Source organism: Malus sylvestris, chromosome 9 (assembly GCF_916048215.2).
Source record: "Malus sylvestris chromosome 9, drMalSylv7.2, whole genome shotgun sequence".
NCBI lineage: Eukaryota > Viridiplantae > Streptophyta > Magnoliopsida > Rosales > Rosaceae > Malus > Malus sylvestris.
Window position 1 is genome coordinate 34,195,343 of NC_062268.1, and position 18,837 is coordinate 34,214,179.

General features: G+C 40.2%; 2 protein-coding genes across 7 annotated transcripts; one reads left to right on the forward strand and one right to left on the reverse strand.

The window, feature by feature from the left end:
- Window positions 1-4,271: 4,271 nt before the first annotated feature.
- Window positions 4,272-6,385, reverse strand: LOC126634000 (uncharacterized). The gene is made up of 3 exons (XM_050304492.1): window positions 6,054-6,385; window positions 4,600-5,083; window positions 4,272-4,532 (listed from the first exon to the last, which is right to left on the reverse strand). Exons 1-3 carry the CDS (start codon window positions 6,383-6,385, stop codon window positions 4,272-4,274), a joined length of 1,077 nt encoding a protein of 358 aa, XP_050160449.1.
- A 7,184-nt stretch (window positions 6,386-13,569) lies between these two features.
- LOC126581939 (probable pre-mRNA-splicing factor ATP-dependent RNA helicase DEAH2) lies at window positions 13,570-18,098 on the forward strand. Of its 6 annotated transcripts, XM_050245882.1 has the most exons (7): window positions 13,574-14,051; window positions 14,996-15,198; window positions 15,325-16,409; window positions 16,817-16,942; window positions 17,033-17,271; window positions 17,382-17,500; window positions 17,629-18,098. In XM_050245882.1, exons 1-7 carry the CDS (start codon window positions 13,755-13,757, stop codon window positions 17,750-17,752), a joined length of 2,193 nt encoding a protein of 730 aa, XP_050101839.1. In that variant the 5' UTR covers window positions 13,574-13,754; the 3' UTR covers window positions 17,753-18,098. The 6 variants fall into 6 exon arrangements, 5 of the variants coding, with proteins under 5 accessions (XP_050101842.1, XP_050101841.1, XP_050101844.1 ...); XM_050245883.1 differs by lacking the exon at window positions 16,817-16,942 and having other exon boundaries at window positions 13,573-14,051; XR_007609207.1 differs by lacking the exons at window positions 17,382-17,500; window positions 17,629-18,098 and having other exon boundaries at window positions 13,570-14,051; window positions 16,711-16,942; window positions 17,033-17,080.
- Window positions 18,099-18,837: the final 739 nt, after the last annotated feature.

Here is an 18,837-nt window from a genome sequence, read left to right on the forward strand (position 1 = left end):
CCTCGGTCGTTATTTATTAGTGCACTGTTAACCCATGCCATGAAAATCGAACTCTATCAATTACTCAAAGAGTTTAAAGATTGTTTTGCTTGGAGTTATCATAAGATGTCGGGCCTTGATCAGACCCTTGTTAAACATGAATTACGCATTAAGGATGGTTGTAAGACTTTCCGCCAACCCCTTCGCCGGTTCTTGATCGAAGTACAGTTCGGCATAAAAGACGAACTAGTTTGACTTTTAAAAGCTGGGTTTATTTAGACCGCTCGATACGTCGAGTGGCTGGCCAATATCGTTCCGATGCTAAAGAAAAATGGCACCCTATGCATCTATATCGATTTTGGTAATCTGAACCTGGCAACGCCCAAAGACGAGTACCCGATGCTGATCTCCGACTTGCTAATCAATGCTGCAGTACATCACGAGATCCTATCCTTCATGGATGGGCATGCCGGTTATAACCAGATTTTCATCACCGAAGCTGATGTCCATAAGACTACCTTTCGATGTCCCGGGGCACTTGGCATATACGAATGGGTCGTTATGCCCTTCGACCTCAAGAATACCGGTGTAACATACTAACGAGCTATGAACAATATTTTCCATGGTTTAATTGGTACCATCGTCGAAGTCTACATCGACAATGTGGTCATCTAATTAACACGATGATAGACACATTTGGATGACCTCTGTCAAGCATTCATGCGCATGCGGCGGCATAATCTGAAGATAAATCCCACCAAATGTGTTTTCGGCGTATCAGCCGAAATTTTTTTAGGCTTCCTCGTACATCACTGTGGTATTGAGGTAGACGACGACAAGGCTCGCGTAATCATTAATGATCCACCACTGATGACTAAGAAACAATTACAGTCGTTGCTCAGCAAGATCAACTTTCTCCGACGCTTTATTGCCAACTCGATCGGGAAATGAAAGCTTTTTCCACGCTTTTGAAACTCAATGACTCCGATACCTTCGAATAGCGTACCGAGCACCAAGAGGCATTCACACAGATCAAAGTCTCTCTAACGACTCCACCAGTCCTCGTTCCACCATGACGAGGTTGACATTTTAAACTGTATATCTCGACGGCCAAAGAATCCATCGAATGCCTTTTGGCATAAGACAATGACGCCGAGCGCGAACAGGCCATTTTTTACCTAAGCCGAAACCTCAACCCACCAGAGATTAATTACTCTACTGTCGAGAAGCTCTGTCTTGCCCTATATTTCACCGCGTCAAAACTCAGACATTACAAGCTCCCGTCAATCACTCAGGTCATCACCCAGACTGATGTCATTCGTTACATGCTCGCTCAGCCGATCGTAAAGGGCTGAATCGGTAAGTGGACGATGGCCCTTTCTGAATTCAGCTTGCAATATGTACCCCAGAAAGCTGTCAAAAGTCAAGATCTAGCCAATTTTTTTGCCCAACACCTTTCCTCATATGAGTTGGGGGCAATGGCGTCGACATCGGCCTGATACAAACATGTGATAATTACTGGACGATGTACTTTGATGGTTCCAGTACTTCAGTCTCGGATGGCGTTGGGATCGTTATTCAATCCCCCACTCATATTCGTTGGTATTTTTCTCTCAAACTTGATTTCGATTGTACGAATAATCAGGCTGATTACGAAGCCCTTGTTATTGGCCTCGGCGTGCTGCACGATTTGAATTGTACTTTGGCACCTTACCACATATTCTTAGTGACTCCGAACTTGTCATTAATCAACTCAACGAGACTTTTGGTTACATGAGTTATACTCTGACGCCTTACCACATGGTTGCCAGTTATTTGGCTGAATCCTTCGATGACGTAACTTTCAAACACATTTCACGAGTTTATAACACGAACACCGATGAATTGGCTGAAATAGCCTCCGGAGCCCAACTCATGGGGGGCAAATTAGGCCAAGAAATACCTGTGTCACGATAAGCACATTCGACCTCGATTAATTAGCAAGTTCTCCAACGTGATTGCATGATCTGTACACGGGTCATGTCTTTACTTTCGTTGTTAGAACGGAAGTACACTATTGAGGTTTGTGTCGTCGAAGCATTACCAAACGATTGGATAATGACGATTATGCGATATATTGATAACCCCAATGAAAAACACGACCGACAGACAAAGATGCATGCCATAAACTACGTATTATACCAGAATGAGCTGTATCGAAAAGGTGAGGACATGTTACTATTGTTGTGCCTCAACCCGCAAGAAGCTACTCAAGCAATGGCAGAAGTACACGAAGGAATTTGCGGAGCCCACTAATCTGGATGAAAAATACGTTGGCTACTTCGATGACACGGCTATTTATGGCCGAGTATTCTGAATGATTATATTGAGTACGCAAAAGGTTGTGTACAATGTCAAATCCATGGGCCTATATAGAGAGTACCGACCGAATCATTACATTCGATCACCAAACCATGGCCGTTCCGAGAATGGGCCATGGATGTTATCGGTAAAATCACACCATCTTCTGGTGCAGCGAAACATACGTGGATACTTTTTGCAACGGACCACTTCACCAAATGGGTTGAAGCCAAGTCATATGCCGAGCTAACGTCTAAGGAAGTTTGTAGTTTCGTTGAAGAAAACATTTTAACGGTACGATCTTTACATACGACAGATATAAGGACTATACGGCAAATCTAAAGATTTGACTCGAGCAATCTACGCCATACTACCCGCAGGCGAATGGACAGGCCAAGGCAAGTAACAAGGTTTTTATTGGTATTCTTGAAAAGATGATAAAAGAAAGGCCAGGCATGTGGCACTTAAGGATAAACGAAGCGTTATGGGCTTATCGAACCTCTATACGGACAGCCACCGGAACAACTCTGTACACGTTGACTTATGGACACGACGTAATGTTGGCCGTCGAGCTAAGTATAAACTCGTTATGAATAATTGAACAAAGTAGTTTGTTTAGCGCCGAGTACAGTCAAGCCATGAGACAAGAGCTAGAAGATTTAGAAGAAGCTCGGCTTGATGCTTATAACTTATTAATGGCTTAAAAAAGATCGCCGAGCGTGCATATAATCAACGAGTTAAACAAAAAACGTTCGACGAAGGAGAACTAGTTTGGCAAACCGTACTACCCGTAGGAATTAAAGACCCCAGGCTTGGCAAGTGGTAGCCGAATTGGGAAAGGCCATTCGTTATTCATAAAGTCCTCGACAAAGGGTCATACCATCTTAGAGATCGACCCGGTATTGTTCACAAGTTGCCTATCAATGGAAGGTTTTTAAAGAAATATTATCCAGTCACATGGGAGATGCGAGAATAAAAGTTCATTTTATTAAGTTCATTTCATTGATCGATCAGTTTACAATCAAATAATTCTAGGGTGATGAAGGAAGAAGAGATTCAAGAACAACTTTTAGCTCCAACCACCTTACCTCGCCCATCGTGACCTCAGCTTGCCGATTCATCTTGTCCATCTTCAGCTGCTCGACTCGCTTCATGCTTGCCGTGTATTCAGTTAAGCAAGATTTACCGCCCGACTCAAAATCCTCAGCAAGCTCAGAAGCAATTACCGACCTTCGATTTTGAAGTTCAGCAATTTGACGGTCAAGGTTGGCCAAGGTCTCATTTTTCGCCTTTAAAACTTCGATCTTCGGACGAAGAACGTCTCGAACGGTCGTTGCAACTTTCAAGTCATCGTCAGCCCGAAGAGCTTTCTCGAAAACACTAAAATATTCTCGGGTTCGTTCCAAGGCGGATGACGTTTGAATAATGGCTTCGGCGCTCAATTGACCATTAGCTCCGAGATCGTTTAGACATGCACCCATCGAATCAAGGCATTTGTGTTCGAGGACTTGCGAAGCTGAGAGAGACAAAAGCTCCTGCAACCGAACAAGAACAGTTGATTCGACGAGTTCAGTCGTAGCTGCCAAAGGACCAACCGCTCCCGAAGTGCTGGATAGGAGAGCTTCAAACTCGACTTCCCATGAAGGCTGCACAAGAAAACAATTTAGGCGCAAGGAAAATCTTAAAAGAATGTAGCAGAGAGGATTTATTTTAAACCTGCCAAAAGGATATTTCGACCATGTCTTCGAGTTCATCGCTCGAACCTAGAAAGCTTAAAGGCCGAGCCTAGTGTTTCAGACTGCTCCTTAATTCACGAGGTCGATGAAGGTTATCTACGTTCGATGTCCACTGAGGTGGCCAGGAAATATAGATAACATCTTTCGGTGCATAAAATTTTTGGTGGAATGAATAACTGGGCACCTGACAGTTAATATTTTCTCGGTTCAGACTTGTTATAACAAAATTGACAATAGAAAGTAATCAAGCCTTGCAAAAGTCGAGGTCACTTCTTGAGAGGGGATGCCGAGGTCCTGGTCCTGCGAGTGAATCAAAATTTCTGACGTCGCCTCAGGTTCAATAATGGGCCTTTTCCCACGATCGGATGCAGGAGGATCAACCGGGTCGGCCGCCTCAACCACATGAAAATGATCAACAGAAAGAGTTTTGGTTGGTCGAGAGCGAATCACCGGCAGAGTCTCGTTACTCTCATCATCCTGAAACAAAAGAGTTGTCAATACTTTTGAATTTAATGAGTAAAGGGAGTGGCCAGCATAGCCATACCTCTTTTAAGATGATCGCCGATTGTTTTAGATTCTTGGGGAGATTCTTCCCGATCGAAGAGGTTGCCTCCCCCAGTACAGGTTCTACGGTCGGCCCTGGAGCTGCAGGCGTTTCGACCAGTGGTACAGCAACTGGTTCAACCATGACCTCAAGGACCTCAGGTACTGGTTGAGCTTGGGTTGCCAGGCTGGTTGAAGATAGCCGATTCGCCGCTGAGGCCTGAACAACAGGAGCAGGAGGAGTGGCACTCGGGGCAGTTGTTTCGATGATATGGCTAGAGATAACATGAATCTCCCGTGCTGCTTTATTCGCCAATTTCTTGATGCGTTTTGAGGGATAGGGAGCTTCACCTGTCGTCTCAGCGTCTGGGTGAGGTCGTTTACTCGGTGTGTTTTGTACAGTGGCTTTAGATTTCTTGGAGGAAGGGGCCAAGTTTTCTTGACCACTGCCGGGATGACCACGTCTCGCTTTTTTCAGTACCCAACTACCTAAGAAAGTAAAATCTCATTAGTAAAACCGTTCAAGTGTTTGAAGAATAAGGTAGAAACAAGGGTATACCTTGAGGCACCTCTTTAGATTGAGAGGCAGATGATTTCTTGGGTCAGTCACCAAAAATTTTGTTGACTACGTCCTCGACCGAAGTGCCAAAAAAGTTGTGAGTATATTCGTTCCACCAGTCGCTGAAGGTGTCGGTGCCAAGAGATTCAGGAACAGTTGGTTGAAGGTGAAATTTCTTGCACCGTTCCTGAAATTCTTTATCGGTGTCTCTACACTCCCTTTCTAAGGAACCAGAGACATGTCATTGGTTTAGAAGGGAGCGAGAAGAAAGTAGAGGCACCAAGCAACCTTAGAGGTAGCCGAGCTGTCGGGCAGCAAAGTGGGGGTGGTAGACTTCCCAACTTGCTCGGCGAGCATTGCAACCGAGGGGAAAGTCGCGAGTTAACACGAACAACCCCCATTTTTTATGAAGACTGGCATATTCGCTTTCACTCCAAGTCGATGTGGGAAGTCTGATAAAGTGGGGGTATTCTTGACGACGACATATCAAAAATTCATCATCAGAAAGGATGTCCAGGCCTAAGAGGTGTTTAAAGACTTCTTCAGCTCGGTGATGAGGTACTGGTCGAGGGGCCAACTGAAGGCCGAATGCTACAGTAGACTGGAGGCCAGAGATTTCTGGCCAAAGTGTGGAGAAATAAACCTGTAGCCAGAGTTGGAACACCCAGAGAGGTCTATTCTGGTGTGGGTCGATCTTGTCGATGGTTGTTTCCACTAGGCAACGTAGAAGGTTGGCGAGGATGGCAGGACTGATTGCCAAAGAATGACCACTAGCCACGGCTTCCACCACCGGCATATTCTCGACCAAGCATTTATTCGATTTGGTACAACAGATGAATTTGTTGTACTAGTAAAATAGGAAGGCCTCGTGTTCTCCCTTCCATAAACTCGCTTACCCTGGACTAGCAAAATGGAGGATAAAGGTGTTGTAGTTCAAAAAATTCTTATGCAATTTCTGAAAGTCCTCTTTTAAAGGCTCTTGACCTTCTTGGCTCAACGCCTCGATAGCCCGTTCGTCGAACAGCGCCTTGAGGTCAAGGTTTGATGGGCATCCAATAAGGGAGGCATCGACTGGAATGCCAGAAAGAGGAGTCCCGATGATAGTCGAGATGTCGAGGATGGTAGGAGTTATAAGGTCAAACGAAAGGACCATGATGTTGGTGGTCGAGAGCTTAATAGCATCGTGGATACCAAGAGCCTCCCACTCCTTACCGAAGAATTTTTCCATTCATACGACCCAAGCCACCCAGTTCGTATTGGTCGAAGGCCAAGATCCTTGGGGTTTTATCTGGTAACACTTTGACCAATCGAATCCTTGCAGCAAACCTGCCAAGCAGTGTTTTTTGAACATGTTGATGATGAATGATGGCACCGTGTCTTTGAAGAGTGGGCCCAGAATTTGATGGGTAGAGTTTAGTTCACCCTCGAAACGCAGAGTCTTGATGGTGTTCCAGTCTATGTAGTCCTTGCACTTGTTGCACTCGGGAGGAAGCTCTAAGATGAAGGAGGTCATTGATGAAGGCTAAAAATTTCTGAGATGAAAGCTTAAGGTGTTCTGGGTTTTTGAAGGTTTTGAAAACAAAGTGGCGAGAAAATTTCAAGGGATTTGGAAAGCGTAAAGTACGAATGGAAGGGATCCGGGTATTTATAGGCATTTGGGACGGAAGGCTAAACGTTTGATTTTCAAAATCAAGGATAGAATCGAGCGGGAGATTTACTAATCATTATACATGCTCAAAAGATCAAAGCGAAAAGACTGAGGTTCGCGGTTTAAGGACGCACGATGGCGTGTTACGACGGGTTTAGTGCAAGAGAGATATTTTGGCGGTCGCATGTTTTCGAGGATCATGATTGAAGGCTGCTAGGGTAACCAAGGGGCTGACATGTGGCATGACAGTTGGGAAATCGACATCGTGGGGTTACGTCTCATAAATGCGCATGGTGGTATTTCCCAAGAGATTGTCCTTAGGTCAGTTTCACTTCTTCAAGGTCGAGGTTCGAACCAAGGAGTATTGGTCGACGACCTCAGAAGCGAGGGGGCAATGTTTGGGACCAAAAATATTGGTTTGGGCCGAGTTTAGAATTGTTCTCAGCCCAGTATTGGTCGGGTCAAGTTTATAATTGTTCTCGGCTCAGAGGCCGTGTTTAGGTGTCATTAGGGGTTATCCAGCTCATGGCCCGCGCAGTCGAAGCTGGCCATATCCCGTCGGGAACCTGTGAGATGTGGGTGAGTCCTATTACAAGAAGGAGTTTCGACAAAATAAGGATGCTAAAGTTTAAGATTTAATGCAACCTGATAACGAGTTAAGTTCAAAGTCCTAGTAGAAGTAGGACTGGCCGAGATAAGGTTAGATCGGGGAAAGGAGTTCTTATCCGAAAATGATTGGGATTCAATGAAGGTTGGATACTATAAATAGGGAGGGAGGACATCGAACAAACCCCCTTCAATTCAACACACAAACTGCCCTGTGCAAACTCTCGCTCTATGCGAAACCTCTCAACAACTTTGAGATTTTTACTTTCTTTTTCCACCGACATACCTTCAGTTTGGATAAACAGTACTGTTGAGGGAACCGACGAACATCTTCAGTTTGGATAAACAGCACTGTTGCCGTAGAATCAGCCGACCGTGAAACACCTTCAGTTTAGATAAACAGCACTCCAATAGAGTCGACTGGTTATCTATCCAAGTCTCGGTCGAGAAGTATTTATGTCCCTATACTCTGGTGTCGATTTGACGTGCTTATACTCTCACGAACATAATCACCGTGACTGAATCCGGCGTCAACGATTTGTGAAGTTTGCAGAACTAGCAACCTTGTCTTTAGGCTCTAGAACCCGAAGGCCGAGAGTGTTCATTCCTTGGCCGCAGTCTCAAGATCGAGAAGTCAGCCGTGCGCTCAACGCAACATTAACAAATTTTACTCCTCAGCCGAGCTCAGCCGACGAATTGGCACGCCCCGCATACAACCAAATGACGTAGTTAGCTTACTAATTATTCGGCTTGCACGCCACGTAGGTTTAGTAGTTTTTAGGGTCAACAAATGCGCATAATAATGTGATTCAATGAATTTTTTTTTTTTTTGAACAAACGATATTTTTTACACTAAGTGGGAAGGGGTAGGCTTAGCCTCACAATGGGCTAGTAATAATGTAATTCAATCAGTTGTTTATTAAATATTATTTTCTCTATTCTTAATGTAAATTCAATATAATGTAGATGGAAATTGAAAGACCGATTTTATTATATGGATTCAGCTGCTTTGATTGGTTTATGAGGGGTTTTCTCTAGCATGTTCGATTATTATTCATTTACTTCAAATATTTGACTTTCTTTTTGTCATTAAAAAAAATTATTGAAGCAATTAACGTATATAAATATATTTAAAATGTATAAATCAAGCGTAGCACGTCGTGGATCAAAAAATATCTTAAACACGTGCGTAAGTGCATGCATGAGGGCTAGTATAGAAGAAAGAGAAAACAGAGATCCATAAAGCTGGGTTGGATTTTTTGTTTTTAATATTATTCAAATTCGAGCGTCATCGCCATGTGAATTTAGCTGTGATCTTTATTCGTATGTAGATACAGGTCCTAATAAACAAATATTGAATAGATTTGACTTGAGAGAGCTGGAATCGTGCATGTGGGTAATCATTTATATCCCAGCAACCAACTAAACCAAACAAAATTAATTTTGGTGGGTCAACAAAATACTTCATTCAACGTGTTGCAAAGGATTTTTGGATATCCGTCTCCGATCTGCTTTGATTCATTTGCTTCTTCCAAACGAAAATTAGGTGTGCAGTCAAATTTGATCAAACTCCATCACCATGTGCTGTTTTTCCTTTTCGGGGCTTGGTGAAGAGGATCCAACTCGAAGTGAAGCATTTTCAAGCAGTAGTAAAACCATTTCCAAGTCCAACTCGTACGCCTGATGTGACATGGCTTGTCTTCACGTGGTCTCGTTTGTTGACAATTGTTGAAAATGTTTAGCGTATTTCAAAATACAAAGTCGATTGACTTTTTAAAAGTTATTGTTGTTAATATTATCACTTAATTAGTATTCATCACTTTTAGTGTACCATTTCTACAACAATAAACTTACATTTTGCAACCTAAAATCTTGTTTTATTTAAAGCATCATTGAAATAAAAGATAAGTATTTCATTGTTATTAGTTTTATCCAATTTAATATTTCAATGTGAAAGAATATTTACTATATGTACCTTATGAGATTTGTTAGGAGAAGCAACATCACATCGCTAAAATTTCCAACAACAATGACATTACGTATGCCTGAATACAAGTATTTTGTGTTTGCTATCTTTGTGGAGGATCTATGGCGATGGTGATTGTGCTGGTATCAATGGTGTTTGTGTTGATATCGTTGATGCTTATAATCTCCGTATCAATGAATTAGTCATTTAAAAATATGCGAATGTGACAACCTTAAACTGTTCTATGTAATTCATGCAAAATTACTAATGTTTTATCACAAATAGTCTCTGAAATTGACCCTCACCATCAAAATGGTCCTTAAAATTGAAAATCAATCAATGTAGTCCTTGAAAATAGGTGTCGCAAATCAATGTGGTCATTCCATCACAATTCTGTTAAAAATTTAGTTAAGTGCTGATGTGGCACATAAATGAGGCCCACAATATTTACGGGTTTTTATCATAAATGATTCTTGAAATTAACCCACACCATTAAGATGGTCCCTGAAATTGAAAATCGAACAATGTAGTCTTTGAAAATAGATGTCGCAAATCAATATGATCCTTCCACCACAATTCTGTAAAAAAATTTGTTATGTGCCGATGTGAGTTTAATAATTAATTAAAATAGTTGTCTAAATACTTTTTTGCACAATGATTTTTTTTCTTCTTATAGTAGGCCTACTCTGAAGAGAGATCTCTTCCATAAATTCTCGAAGGTAAGAGGAGGTGTGGAAATAGTTTTCAACCAACAATAGACGCACCTTGGGTATAACCTCATTATCTCAAGGCAGACCTTGTTGTTCTATGCATCACCAGACCATCAGGGAAGCGCCGAACAAGCTCTCTAAGATTAAGGTTGTGAGGATGTTGATCGTCTAAATGTTAACTGTGATGTCCCGTCAATCGGTCAAGCTATCACCAAAGGTGATCTCGATCCAAGTTCAATTCGGTGAAGGGTGTCAAAATGTGTAAAGATGAGTATATTGAGTTTTTTTTAGAGAATAGAAAGTGAATGTGGATTGGGATCAGAGGTGATTGCAGGATTGGGTTTTTGGGTTGACAACTTTTTTATCAACTATTAAATTATTAAGTGTATTTGTGAGTTTTTTAATTTAATTAGTCTTGTATGACCCATTTATGTGTCACATTAGCACATACATAATTTTTGACAAAATTGTGACAGAATGACAACATTGTTCAATTTTCAATTTTAGGGACCATTTTGATGTTGTGAGTCAATTTCAGACCATTTTGATGTTCCGAGTCAATTTCAATGACCATTTGTAAGAAAAAATGGCTTATGGGGTCTATTTACGTGCCACAATAGCACTTAACAGAATTTTTAATAGAATTGTGACGAAAATACCAAATTGATTTGCAATACTTATTTTCAATAACTACATTGATTGATTTTCAATTTCAAGAACCATCTTGATGGTGATTGTCAATTTCAAAAATCATTTGCGATAAAAACCCAAATTACTATTGTTGCTTGTAAAAAAAAAGTCCAACTCATACCTGATAACATCAAATTAATTGATATATTTCTTCTGATAGGGCAATGATTGTTATTTTGAATGCACCTTCTCATCCCAAGAACCCGTGTTCCCCGTGTAGACCAGCCATTATTTAAGACTTTATACATTTTAAATTATTATTCAAACACAGATATGAAAAATCACAGTTGATTAAAAATAAAAAATATAGAGAACAGAGAGATGGAATCATGGAAACGAAGTGGTGGTTGAATGGTATTTGTCTGAGTCCAATACTCCATATGCTTGGGACGACGAAGGCCACATGAAATAAGTGCAATTAAATGTAAGAGCGTCTCCTGTAGAAGTAGTAGGGAGGGTGATTAGGTTTCCTTGCTGGGTATGTAATTACATTTCCTTCTCCCCTAAAGAAGAAGGTTTATCGTGTAACTTGTATTGTATATGTACAAGGGTTAAACCGAATCAACAGAACTATCCAATTATACATTTCTATAGGGGATCAATAGTTCAGGTTTGTCTTTTCATCATCATGTGTTGTCCAAACCATCGTCTTCATTTAGAAGTGAGAGATCTTAGATTTGAATATCGTGAATAACGAATTCGATACCAAATTATGCTGCCTATTATGTGGCTTAGCCGAATTTCCCCTCCCCTAATGTAAAAATATCGATATACTAAAAAAAAAAAAAATTAAGTCATAACCCAGCACCTGCTTTTCTCTTCCAACCCGGCTTAAAATTTTAGCCTGAGATTAATAATATAATGAGTTTAGCCTACTTTTTTTTCGGTAACTTTTTTAAAAATAAAATTTATGAAGATTATCATAATTTATTTTTTATGAACATTTAAATCTAAAAATATTTAAATTCTGATAAGTAATTAAAAATCATACAAAAACATAGGTATTTATAAAGTTTTAAGTTAAATTTGATTTAAATAATTTTCTTAAATTACTTTAGACAAATTTAATTTTAGGTCGTCAAATCTTTTTTTTACCATTAGATTTGTCTCATTTGATCATAGCTGTTAGATTATAAGTAAAAAACAAAAAAACAAAAAAAAAATGTTTGAAATATGATAGTTTTGTGGGTCCAGAATAATTTAAGCCAGGATTAAATCCTAGGAGAACTAGACCAAAAATATATTTTCTCCCCAAGACTTATTTTAGCCCAATGGTTGAAGAAGTAATTGTCGTCTTCAATCAACTTGTTGTATAAAATACGTCAGTACACCAGTCCTATGTACATTTTTATCGTAAAGTGGTTGCAGAAGTTATTGTCATCTTCATTCAACTTGTCGTATAAATTTACATCAGTACAAGAGTCCTATGTAAAGCTGAATACATTTTATCCCAACATCAAAACTAATGAACAACATTTACATTTGAATTTAAACATTAGGATATGAAACAGAAGTTTCATGTTGACTAAGACTGTTGTGTAAAACTTATGTCCAAAGACGGGGATGGAAACCCTAATTGTAGTCCAAGACTCCCTCATTCCATATTTCATATTCCGTCATGTTGAATAGGGCTTCAGTCCTCCCAATCCTCCTATATCTTGAAACTGACTAAAAAGTTAATTGAGGTTCCATCGTAACACTAATTGACAATAAATGTGAGTAGCCCCACTACTTATAAGCAAACACAAAATATTTTCTTTCTTCGATGTGAGATTCATACTCTCAACACGTGTACACCTCCTCCCTTGCATAACACCACCGGCTAGTCCATCTTCCAATAAGACTAGTACTCGGTGTGAAGTTGTAAATGGGGAAGAGATAAATAGTAGAGTGAGGTATGGGCTCAATTGTTGAGGGAGTGGCGGCACTGCCGATCGGAGGGCTGAGGTAGCTCAACCGTCACAATCATTTTCCCTTTTAATTTTTCAATTTTCCCCTAAAGTTTCAAATTAACAAAATGAACTATACCAAAGCAAATTGAAAGGATAGTTTCAGTATATTCTTAAATGTATTTGGGTGTCCAAAGAAATCTAAATTCAGGGTTGACCAAGAAAATTTAAGTGTTGAAATATTGGTTTTAAGGTCATGTTTACTTAACCCGAATGGGAAAATTGAAGAAATCAGATAATTTAGAAATATGAGAAGTAAGGAAAGGGACTTGGATCAACTAGTCCTCATCGTTGATCTTATTACTAGTTAATCCGATTCTTGAATTTTAGGTATTTGATTATGGATTTTAATTTTAATTTTTTTTTTACAATTTTCTGATTTCTTACATGTAATGTAAATAACGCAGAATACATTTCATCCGAATATTAATTCCACACCAAATTTAATAAACGCATAAAACGCCAGACTAAAAAATTATTCACATTCCAATTCCGAAGTGTAAACAGGATTTCTCTAACATCAAACGTTGATTGGGCCTTCCTCAGTATTATGAATGCAGTTATTGGGCCTCCCACAGTCCCACTTAATGCCAAACTAAATTGAAGAAGAATTATTATTGGTACTTCAAAATTTTCATTTCATACTCTAAACTTTCGATATTTGAAAAGAAAAATATACTTGTAAGGCTTATAAAATAAGATTTTTAGAATGCCAATAACATATTTCAATTAAAATGATAAGGTCTCCTTTTACTGGTCTACAACAAAAAGGGTGGGAGGGGCACAATCGTAATTCTGAAAACTTCACCTCCTATAATTTTGTTTTATTTTTTTTAACAGTCCTCTTATAATATTAATTGCGCAAAAGCTTCTCTCCCGAAATTCTCAATCTTGTTCTATCTTCTAGTGTTTACGAAATTTAGGGCTAATTAGTAAAATCGAAAGGAAAACCTCTCTATTCGGATCCTATCCGACTTCGTTAGGATCCAAGTTAGGATTTTGGGGGTTTTCCGTTAGGTTTGTGATTGATGGGTACGGAGAGGAAGAGGAAGGTGAGCTTGTTCGACGTGGTGGACGAGACCTCCATCTCATTGGCGAAGATGAGCAAATCGAACGGCGGCGGCGGAGCTGCTGCCAACCAAAACGCTGTGAGCAGTATCATCAATCGGTGGACGGGAAAGCCGTACTCGCAGAGGTACTATGAGATTCTTGAGAAGAGGAAGACGTTGCCGGTTTGGCACCAGAAAGAGGAGTTCTTGCAGGCTCTCAAAGCCAGCCAGTCTCTCATTTTGGTTGGTGAGACTGGTAGTGGTAAAACCACGCAGGTTCGTTTCTTCAAACTTTTACTGTACTTTTCGTGTATTTTGTAGCATGAAATAGATAATGGAAGCTGAATGAAAATTTCGAACTTGGGGTAATGCGTATTTTGATTTTTCGCAAATTGCGATAGGTATTTGATTTTTAATTAGGGAATTGTTATTGACATTCCAAAGTTCCAAACTTTGTATATTTAGAAAGAATAATACACGTATTGTTAATTTGAAATAATAGTAGCTTTTGTGGTGTTGAGAGAGAAGAATACAGTGATATATTTAAAACCCTTGTAGGCCGAATGATTTGAGGGTTGCTTCTTAAATGTCAGATGTCATGCTATGCAACAGTGGTTGAGCTTAAATAGCAGTCTTATGTTTTACACCGTAAAGATGCATATGGGAATTAATTCTCTATTGACGGTCGATATTACCAGATATACCTTTTTTCTGAACCACATTTGTCACCCTTGGCCCGAGGGTGCTCTTTTACCTTAATATCATTACGGCAATCCTGTTAACTTATTTGAACATAAAGGTTGGAATCTTTGTAGGCCGGTTATAAATAAAAAGGATCTGGTTGAACTTCATAATGCATGCTACTTTCACAATGCAACTAGGACTTGCCTACAGGAAATTTAGCGAAATGGGACATATTATTTATTATTCTGGTAAGTTTAGGGCCGAAGCCTAAAACCATGCTAGAACTAGATTTAGGCTAGAACTAGATATGGCCTAGCCATGCTTTCCCCATCTTCCAGGAGACACCACAACACAGAATCTGGGTGATTCTGAGATTAGGCTTTATAAATCATATATTATGCTCTATGAACCTATTAGAAAGTTGATTGTGAGATGATTTTTATCTTCTCCCCTATATTTTTCTTGCTGAAGATCATGTAAAGAACGAGAATTGTTGAAATCATCTAACCATGGTACTTCTCTATCCACTTTTACAGATTCCCCAATTTGTTTTGGAAGCTGTCGATTCAGAATCTTCAGATAAACGCAAAAAGATGATGGTTGCATGTACCCAACCCCGTAGAGTGGCTGCAATGTCAGTATCCCGTCGTGTTGCTGAAGAGATGGATGTAACCATTGGAGAAGAGGTCGGTTATAGCATCCGTTTTGAAGACTGCAGCAGTTCCAGAACTGTGTTGAAGTAAGCTCAACATCTTTTTCTGTTCTTTTTTATTGCTTTATCATTTGTACTCTTTTAGGGAGTCATTTAGCCGAGATTCAAGGGAAAGATAAGATACTTACATAATATGCATTTTTTGTGTGGCAGGTATCTAACTGATGGAATGCTTTTAAGAGAAGCAATGACTGATCCACTATTAGAAAGATACAGCGTGATAATTCTTGATGAAGCTCACGAAAGAACTTTAGCAACAGATGTTCTATTTGGGCTGTTGAAGGAAGTGTTGAGAAACAGACCTGACTTGAAGGTGGTGGTGATGAGTGCTACACTTGAAGCTGAAAAGTTTCAGGGCTATTTCAGCGGTGCACCACTCATGAAAGTTCCTGGAAGGCTTCATCCAGTGGAAATTTTTTACACTGAGGAACCTGAAAGGGATTATCTGGAAGCAGCGATTCGAACGGTTGTGCAGATTCATATGTATGAGACCCCAGGAGATATACTTGTTTTTCTAACAGGAGAGGAGGAGATAGAAGATGCATGCCGCAAAATTAACAAGGAAATTGGAAATCTGGGTGACCAGGTTGGTCCTGTGAAAGTGGTGCCTCTGTATTCAACTCTACCTCCAGCTATGCAGCAGAAAATATTTGATCCTGCTCCTCCTCCTGTAAAAGAAGGTGGAATTCCTGGAAGGAAGATTGTGGTGTCCACAAACATTGCAGAAACTTCTCTGACTATTGATGGAATTGTTTATGTTATTGATCCTGGATTTGCTAAACAAATAGTCTATAACCCAAGAGTGCGTGTTGAATCATTGTTGGTATCTCCAATTTCCAAGGCAAGTGCACATCAGAGGTCAGGTCGTGCTGGAAGAACTCAACCAGGAAAATGTTTCAGACTTTATACTGAGAAAAGTTTCCAGAATGATCTTCAACCACAAACTTATCCTGAAATATTGAGATCCAACCTTGCAAATACAGTTCTTACTTTGAAGAAATTAGGAATAGATGATCTGGTTCATTTTGATTTTATGGATCCCCCTGCTCCCGAGACACTGATGAGAGCACTAGAGGTCTTGAATTATTTGGGAGCATTGGATGATGATGGTAACTTGACCAAGCTGGGGGAGATTATGAGTGAGTTCCCATTGGATCCTCAGATGTCAAAGATGCTTGTAGTCAGCCCTGAGTTCAGCTGCTCAAATGAAATTTTGTCAATATCTGCCATGCTTTCAGGTACTCTATTTTCTATTTTGTCATTGCTTTCTCAGTTGTGTCTGACTTGGTTCTTATCTACATCAAGTAGATAAGTCGGGCTGCATGATTCTTCATTGCATGCCTTTGAGTCTCTTATGTGTACAGATTTTCTTTTGTGCAAACACTGTCCTAACTGCTACATCTGCATGCAAATGCTTATGCATGTGGTTGAAGTGGTAATGTGTCAAATTAGGTTGTCATCGGCAACTGTCTTGTCTAGGTTCCATGCCCCCGGTTGGCTTGTCCCTATGGATTTTTAAGTAAGTGCTGATGCATATAGTTGCAGTTTCTCAGTATTATCTCATGAAGCAAATGGTGTCGTCTCGCCTCTATGCATCTGCTAACGTTCCATGGGCCTCGCCTGTGATAACCAATTTATTTCTTAGTACCCAATTGCTTTGTCCGGCCTAGGGAGGCTCAAAAAGCTGCTGATGAAGCAAAAGCTAGGTTCGGGCACATTGATGGAGATCATCTCACGCTTCTGAACGTGTATCATGCATACAAGCAAAATAGTAACTACATTTATCTCATTATTTCATTACTGATTTGAAGTTGATCATCCGGTGGGTTGTCATATTAAAGTCTTAATTTTAATGGTGTAGATGAGGATCCGTCATGGTGCTATGAGAACTTTGTCAATCAGAGGGCATTGAAGTCCGCAGACAATGTCAGGCAGCAGCTAGTGCGCATTATGGGCCGATTTAACCTCAAGCTGTGCAGTACTGAATTCAATAGTCGTGACTACTACATCAACATAAGAAAGGCCATGCTAGCTGGATATTTCATGCAGGTGGCTCACCTGGAACACACTGGCCACTATCTGACAGTGAAAGATAACCAAGTACGTAGAATTATTCTTTACTTATATTTAGGCCGTCTATTATTCCCCTTTTTTGCCTTGTCACAGTGTTTGTACTTGCTCCTGATATGTATTATGATCTTAATTTGCAGGTGGTGCATTTGCATCCGTCGAATTGCTTGGATCACAAGCCAGAATGGGTGATTTACAATGAGTATGTTTTGACAAGCAGGAATTTTATCCGTACAGTGATGGATATTCGTGGGGAGTGGTCAGTCTCTCTCTCTCTCTCTCTCTCTCTCTCACCCTTCCAAATACCCATTTATTAAGGTGAATCTAAATTGTGTCATCCTCGTGAGTGTATCTGTTTCTAATCTCCCAAATATTACATGTTTACAGGCTAATCGATATAGCACCCCACTACTATGATTTGGCGAATTTTCCTCAGTGTGAGGCCAAGCGTGTTCTTGAGAAGCTATACAGGAAGCGGGAGGACAAGGATGAGAACAAAAACAGAAGATGAAGTTCTTAACCCCGATTCTTCGGAATGTGCAGATTATTGTAAGGAGCAATTATTGAGAGCTGGTCGAAGTTAGCATATTTCAGCATTTTTCAGCATTTTTCGTCTCCCGGCATCTCAATTGTCACTGTAATTGGGGAAAGGCCTTGCATTGTTTATGTGCCATTTCTTGAATGATATTGGATGTGATGGCCTTAATGGTATTCAAGATTTAGAGGCAGTTTTAACATTTGATTAAAGTGTAACACGGGGTGGTTATTTGATTTATGACCAATGAAAATCTATTTTACAAGCATAAATGTTGTGTTAGTGTAAATTGGACCTCGTAATCCAATATGTTTTTGGTCAATTTCTTGTGTTTGTTCATCTCATTCCATGTAGAAATTCGACCCAGCTACCAGCGTTCTGCTTTCGTATGCCTTTCTCTTCCATCGTCTTCCTAAACTCTTGGACGCTGTTCCATACACCTCTTTCGCTGTGAATCTTTGACAGCGTCGAATAACTTGCAGGATGGGCATGTCCCAGTTTGTCAATTTCTTTAGCAACTAACTCGCCATGTTCGAAACTTGAATGCAGGCCACATGCCGATAACGAGTTCACAAACGTTACTTCGTCAGGTTTTTCCCTGGCATTGATCTGAAAGTGCAAAGTGCCGTGCCAATAACTCCGCATTTCGCGTACATATCAACAAGCGAGGTTGAAAATGTAAAATGATTTGGCCGAGTCCTTGAGTCCATGAAACCACATTCTTCTCGCTCATCTTGTCGAAAACAGACCGAGCTTTGTTAATCCTCTTCTCATTTGCAAGAAACATCGATTAACTCCGTGTGGGTTTTTGGCTTTCTGCAACCCCAACAACATGGTGTTCCACGAAACGACGTCTCTCACTAGCTGTTGATCGAACAGGTCCTGTGCAATTGGCGCTTGGTCATTCCTCACGTACTCTGCAATCATTCTGTTACATGACAGAAGTTATGGGATGCAGGGAAACTGGCTGTCGGAAGCGTATAAAGCTGGCGGTAGTTTATCAGCTAATATGCTCAGAAGAACTTCTCCACGTACATAAGTTATGACATATACCCGCCAAT